The sequence below is a fragment of the Teleopsis dalmanni genome, chromosome X, assembly GCF_002237135.1.
Source record: "Teleopsis dalmanni isolate 2A chromosome X, ASM223713v2, whole genome shotgun sequence".
Lineage (NCBI taxonomy): Eukaryota > Metazoa > Arthropoda > Insecta > Diptera > Diopsidae > Teleopsis > Teleopsis dalmanni.
In genome coordinates this window covers 96903784-96911167 of record NC_051848.1, presented here as the reverse complement: position 1 = coordinate 96911167, position 7384 = coordinate 96903784, and the positions used below count along the sequence as shown (strand labels likewise).

Sequence of the window (7384 nt, the reverse complement as noted above, 5' to 3'; positions counted from 1 at the left end):
TTACACATAATTTTATATGCATTCATAATATTTATTATATAAAAACGAACATATCAAAAATGTAAGGATCAATAGTTTTGTGTATATAGTGTGATTAATTTATTGTGTTGTCATACAATTTAGTTTGTCTCCATTTCCTTTAGTACAGCACCAGCAATAACTAATCTTTGTATTTCAGATGTTCCCTCATAAATTTCAGTTATTCGTGCATCGCGATAATGACGTTCAGCGGGCATGTCTGTAACATAACCCATACCACCTAAAACTTGTATACATTGATGAGAACAATAGGTAGCTGCTTCAGATGCAGCTAACTTAGCCATAGCCGCTTCTTTACTAAATGATTTTTTATTATCCTTTAACCAAGCAGCTCGCCAAGTAAGCAATCGAGCTGCTTCCACACGAAGTGCCATATCCGCTAGTTTTTGCTGTATTGCTTGTAATTTTGATATTGGCTTTCCAAATGCATTTCTTTTCTGGGCATATTCACATGCAACCTCTAAAGATGCCTGAGCAATTCCTAAAGCCTGTCCAGCAACGCCTATTCGACCAGCGTCGAGCGACTGCATAGCAATTTTAAACCCATATCCAGGATCTCCCAATAAATTTTCTTTTGGTATAACACAGTCTTCGAAAATTAATTGGCACGTGGACGACGCACGTATACCGAGTTTGTCTTCTTTTTTGCCTAATGAAAATCCTTTAATATTCTTTGGTACTATAAAGGCTGAAATGCCCTTATGCTTTAGCGATTTTTGTGTTGTCGCAAACACAATGCCTGCTTCTGCTTCGTATCCGCTTGTAATCCACATTTTTGTGCCATTTAACACATAATGATCACCGTGATCTGTAGCAACTGTAGACGCAGCACCGGCATCAGAACCGTTTCCAGGTTCAGATAAAGCAAAAAATCCTACTCTTTCACCTGCAGTGAATGGTGGAATATATGTTTGTTTCTGTTTTTCGTTACCATAAGCTAGTAACGGCCCAAGAAACAAAGAATTGTTTACTGACATAATTACACCCGATGACGCACAGCCACGCGATATTTCTTCCATTGCAATAGCATAAGCAAGATAATCTAATCCACTACCACCTAAAAACAAAATATTCTATTTAAAATCTTTCTAATATGCAAACTTCTTTACCTAATTTCTCTGGCATTGTTATGCCCATCACACCTAACTCGCCCATTTTGCGAATCTGTTGCGCTGGATACAAATGTTCTTTATCGTGTTTTCCGGCTAACGGTTTTAATTCTGCATCAGCAAAATCTTTCAATGTTTTCTGCAGCATTTGATGTGTTTCCGGCAGTGAAGCCAGACAAGCAATCTGTCTCTTTGCATTTACCCGTAAAGACGAAACACCTTATGAATTATGCATACGCAGAATTTTAAACAATAGCGTAAAGATCAAGAAAATTACATATATTAATGATTCCAAAGTTCATTTTATTATTAGTATCAAAATGTGCATGCGGAGTTATTTAGCAGCAATATATATATATATAAAATGATGTGAACCTTCACCATTGTGTGATTAACATAGCAATCGACAGAAGGTTAGGAGTAACTGGGATGGGAGAAAAAGCATAATAAAGACAAAACAATATAAAATATTTTTGTTGCTTCTTTGATTAATTCAACAAACAGTTATGCGTAATTAATTTTTCCAATACAAACCAATTTGTAGTGATACTTTTAATAACGAATTCATCGCGTTTATTTTTTTACTTATGGATAAAACAAAACAATTTACAATTTATAACAAACAACAAACCAAACCGCTCAACCGGTGGCAGCAGACAAAGTCAATAAGGTAACTAGTTCTAAAAAGTGAGAAAAAGTGTTTTAGTGTGAATAAATATAAAAAGTAATATCACATGATATGGTAGATAGTAGTATATATGAAATCACGTACTTACTAAAGAATTATATGATAATTATTAATTTGTTTTTGATAGTTCAAGATTATTGAACTATTTTAATATTTATTTACAATATTTTTTTTTTTATTTTATATATTTATTTAAATTTTTTGAGGTTAAATTAATTTGAGGCTGCTTACTTCAAATCTAAATTCCGTTTGTATTTCTAGACATCTGTGTCTCTGATAATAATGGGTTAAAGTTCAAAAATTGAAGCTTAAAAAAAAATATAAATCGAATTTAAATCCAAATAAATTTGAAATTAGAAGTTTACAGCTTTAGGGCCATGTTATGCAGAGTGTCTCGGGCACGGCATGAGTACAATTGTTGTTGTTTTCAATGCAAATTTTAAATTTGAGAATGAGAAAAAATACAATATGGCCGTTTAAACTCCGGCATGAGAGCCGGCGTATTTGTGCCCCGGCACTAAGGCAAAACAGTGTTGTTTAGTAATAGATTTCAAAATTTGCACCTTTTAGGAGCAAACTACTACAATTCTAATACGCTTTGGAGAAAAAATGGCTGTAAGCAACACAGCCCTTTTTTATAAATCGCTAATAATATAATTATTACACTTTCCTGTTTTAAAGAAAGGCGTAAATACTGATAAGTACTGTTCATAATTATTGTAAGATAATGTAATAATACAAAATTATTATTAAACAAATTTAAAAAAAATTTCACTCATTTCGGCATTTTCAAATTTATAATGTTTGTTTTGAATAGATTTTAACATTTCTTTTCCAATTCTTTCAAGATCTTCAAAAAATCTACAATATTAAGCCATTTACAGAGTTGCATAGAAAAATAATCACCTTTCATTATTTATTATTTTTGGTTAAAAGTTTTCAAATATATTTATGTATTGATTAAATATCAATATAAAATTTGCTCAATGGTAACACCTAATTTACCTAAATTTTATCTAAATTACCCTACTCGAAATTCTGGTAAATACCAACATTCGCTGCCATACCGACATAATCTACTGTTTTCTTAAATTTATCATCAATTTACTCGAACTCGCACATGGCCTTAATCTACTTTTAATCTTATAATGTAAACATTGGATTACAAATTAACGACCAAAAAATAAATAATTTATATAAAAAGAAAATATATGGCAATAAGTAATTTAATATTACATAAATATGAGTTATAAGAAATAACTATTTTACAATATATTTATTATATAACTTTTAATTAAAAACAGAAGATTAAATTAATAGGTCTTTTGCACGAGCTACTCATAGTAACTTTGAGTAACGCTGTGTATACAAAAGTGTATCCACCTGCAAATTTTTGAGTAAATGAGAGCATATAAGAGAGCCTAACATCTCTGTCGAAATTTGAAAATGCTACACAGATTTTACTCGTACAATTTATTTCAAGTAAAATTTATGTTGATATGTGAATCAGCTGTTTTGCTTTAAAATTAAATTTTTGTTTTTTTTATTTATTTATTTATTTTGTGTTCTCACCAGACTTTACACAAAACTGTTCCATGAACATCTGTGTAAAGATCGAAATTTGGCTCATTATTTGTGTTACGCTCTACGCTCTCAGTTTGAAGTTCACATGAGTTTCACTTAAGTTTTACTACGAGTAGCTAGTGGAACAGACCTAATATTCCTATTAATGCGAAATATGCACAGTATTTATTTTATACACGCTGTCATTTGTAAATAGTATTGTTGTGCAATATGTTAACCCGTACCTTCATTTCTACAGTGACTATAAAACTTTTCTGGTATTTTTGTTTTGTTTGACGTCGTCGTGTATAGAAATTCAGTTTCATTTTTTTTTCCGCAAATTTCTTGATTTTCTAACTTTAAAAGTGAATTTTCGCACAAAATTACCAAATATTTTATTTTATTTTTCTTTTAATAAATTAGTACCAACTACAACGAGTATTGTGTACATTTGCAAAATGGAGAAACTGACATATGATATTAAGTGAAAAATTATTAGTATTAAAATAAAAAAATTTAATACATTAAATGTATAAAAAGTGCAAGATACAAGATATAAGAAATTCAACCAATTTCTGTTTATATAAAATTAATTGTTGAATTTTATAATAAACACATTAAACTGCAGCAACAATAGAAAATCAGTGTAAATTAAAAGGTAAGCTTTTGCAGTATAGACTAGAGGTGGGGTATTGGGTTCATTGTAGGTGGTGGTATGTTAAATATCTTTCCCCCTTTACCGCCAGGTAAAATAAGGTATGGAAATGAAAGGTAATTGTGTATTTTGTAACTAAATTATTACTCATTTGGTATGCGAAGCACAATAGTGTTTTCAGTTTGAAGTCGAGTGTATTTAATATGATAAAATTTTTGACAAATAAAATAAAATCTGTTTTTACGATATTAAATTGAATAGAAGGAAGCACATTATTATTAAATTTAAAAACTGTTGGATACTATTTATATTTGTTTTATTTCCTGTCAGTTAATATCCTTTGTGTTTTACTTAACTGAATTTCCAATAGGAATCCAATTGGAATTTCAAGGAGCTTCAAAATTAGTACATAATTTGAACCATCTTAATTAAATATTGGCAAAAATCAAGTATTTACAAGTCTAAATATATGTACGTATATATGTGTATATGTATATATCGAAACGTTTATTTAAGTTAATCATTTGTCTGCTAGAGCGCTTTTATTTTTTACTTTTTTATCATTAAGAACACTTGACAATTACGTTTGTCGTTGCTATCTCTTGCTACACTTCTAACCTCTGCCCATTAGTTAATATTCTCTTTTTTTGTTGATATTTTGTTTTGATGAGACTGCATACGGTGTTTTTATTGTATGTTTTGTCTTCTCTGTTTCCATCTTGACATTTATAAAAAAACAACAAACTAAAAATATTTAAATGAGACAATTGTGTTATTAGTGAAAACTCGTCAATCAATGTAGTGAACATGCTGTAAATAACTTTTTTTACCTTAAATCGAAATACGTACTCGTCGTATAATGGAAAGATCATAGGCTTTGGTGTCTGTTGATACTTGAAAATTTGTGCATTACAGATTTAATTGCTGAAATAATAAATACGTTATGATTACTTTTACTTTATAAATTTTTGTACAATGTGGAGTTTACGATTATCTTCCTCGTACCGTACTTGTTTCGAATACTTGTAAATGAATGCTTTCATATATTTGTTATCAAATAAGTCACAGTATAATTTTACCTCAACAAAATTCTAATTCTACAAAACTAACAACATTGGATATACAGTCAAACTTCCATAACTCGAAGTACCATAAGGTTCGACTTATGGAGACTTCGAGCTAAAGAATTTTTTTAATTTTTTTTTTTTTTAAAGAAACTAGAATTGCATTTTAAGATTTTTATTTATTTGTAATCAAATACAGCACAAAAGTTACAATGAACTAAAATATTCAGAAATTAGGTGTTGGGATTTTAAAATTTTTTTTTTTTGTTTTCAGTAAAAAGAAATTCCAATTTATTCAAAGCCTTATAGTGATTATCGGATGAAGTATCATTCGTTTTAAAAAAAAAAATTCAGAATTTTGAATGAGTCTTCTACGTCATTCTGGGAAAGCTGATGAATCGGATCCATTAATTCAGAGCTATAACTGGCATTTGCACAAAGAAGCAACATAATAAAGAAAAAATTACACATTTGGTTTGGAAAAAGGGACTTCCCCTAACACCAAAATGGATTCATACTTAAAACAAAAATTCGAATTATAGAATACATTTTCCCATATTACTATTGTCACGTGACAATATTTTTATTCAAGTTATAGAGAAATTCGAGTTATGGAAGCTGAATTGTATGTGATTTGCTAAAACCATGTTGCCCTCTTTACTAACTTTACTAACTAGTTGCAAAACTATAATTGTTCCTCAGTAGTTGGAGTATGGCGTTTCTTTCCCGCCATAGTACATTTGAATATTATATTGTGAGGATATCACTATGTATCTTAAAGGAAATCATAAAATCTTAACAATTTTCTTCTTCTTAATCCAAGATTTGCTAGCATATTATCAGTATTGCTCTGTTAAAGTTAGTTCCGTTGTCTTCTGTGCAATAATTTAGAGACGCATTCTATACTTAAATCTATAGTTGTAATGTCAGTTTGAAGTTATCTGCTTTAAGACTTTGTGAATAAAAGCTTTCGTGATTTATACATACTCTTTTTTGCAAGTATCGATGATTAGTCCAAAAAGTACACTCCGACATTTCTTACTTTCAAATAAAATAATAATCTCATATACGTATTATATTATTTCACTTCCTTTCATATTTTTCGCTAAATGAACACATCTGTAGCGAATGTACCGTTTTATAAAACCAAATCTTATCTTGATTTATAGGGCTTTAAAACAGATGTCGACCTATTTTTGATGTGAAGTATGGTAACACTGAGTCATAAGTTCGTGTATAAGAATCGGATATTAATGTAACAGAGTTTTATTTATTACGATAATTATTATTAATATATCTTTATATTTACATATGACCAATTTTACAATTTTATAAATTATTAATATAAGATTTCATTACCTCAATATCACATAATCTGTTATAATTTATTATCAATTGTATTTTATTAGCTAATTAATAAATATTTTCTATATAACAGCTATAAATATCTAAAAAATGACTTATAATTAAATAACATTTAATATTCCCAAGAATTTGCAATTTTAATAAGAAACATATATGTATGTAGATATATGTATGTAGATAATTATCGCTACAACTATCATATTCATATTCTACTTGAAAATTTTAAATTAGTCCAAGAAATAAACATAAACATCGTTACCCTTTATCTCGTATATAATAAAATTCTTATCAATTTCGTCACTTTTGCACAGATTAGATAAATATATGTTTAATATTTACTACATAGCCATAGACAGTAGCTTTACATAGTAAAAGTGAAACAAAATCCAATGAAATCACAATTAAAAGTATAAATGACGTAGTCACAATTATAAACTAATCATTTAAATATACGGGTATGTGACCCTCATTAGTTGAGGAGTACTAATGAAAATATTACAAAAATTGAAAAATTTAGGGAAGATGCTGATAACTACAAGAAGAAATAGTCATGCAGCTGATTCATCTAAGTTTGTTGCTTAAAAATGTGATTTTATATTATTTTATATGAGTTGAAATAATGCATAAGAATTTATTGACAATGAGATTTATTTAAAAATTACTTTTACCATTGCGGCAGTCTTCAATAGATGAAAAAATAAAAGAACGATAATAGTTATCAACATCCTCAAAGTTTTTCTTTAGTATGTAGGAAATATATTTTCTTCTATTTTGATTACTCGGCTTTTTCTTGCATTTATTGATTGCTCAATTGAGTCTGTAAAGTCTAGAACTTATCCAATCTATTTAAAATAAAATGTTAAACAAATTAAACCCACATGGTATTACTAAACCAATAATA

At 28.7% G+C, this 7384-nt stretch overlaps 1 protein-coding gene across 1 annotated transcript; it reads right to left on the bottom strand.

Annotated features, from left to right (window-relative positions):
* LOC119690049 (short-chain specific acyl-CoA dehydrogenase, mitochondrial-like) lies at nucleotides 1-1828 on the bottom strand. Its single transcript, XM_038105034.1, has 3 exons — nucleotides 1683-1828; nucleotides 1149-1367; nucleotides 1-1096 (listed from the first exon to the last, which is right to left on the bottom strand). Exons 1-3 carry the CDS (start codon nucleotides 1714-1716, stop codon nucleotides 120-122), a joined length of 1230 nt encoding a protein of 409 aa, XP_037960962.1. The 5' UTR covers nucleotides 1717-1828; the 3' UTR covers nucleotides 1-119.
* Nucleotides 1829-7384: the final 5556 nt, after the last annotated feature.

Bases quoted from the DNA above. Each gene is read 5' to 3' on its own strand.
- LOC119690049 (XM_038105034.1), bottom strand. From the start codon at position 1,716: ATGAATTCGTTATTAAAAGTATCACTACAAATTG. The intron at 1,368-1,682 runs GTTTGTATTGGA...ATAATTCATAAG, and splicing joins AAAAGTATCACTACAAATTG to GTGTTTCGTCTTTACGGGTA. The intron at 1,097-1,148 runs GTAAAGAAGTTT...TTTTGTTTTTAG, and splicing joins AACAATGCCAGAGAAATTAG to GTGGTAGTGGATTAGATTAT.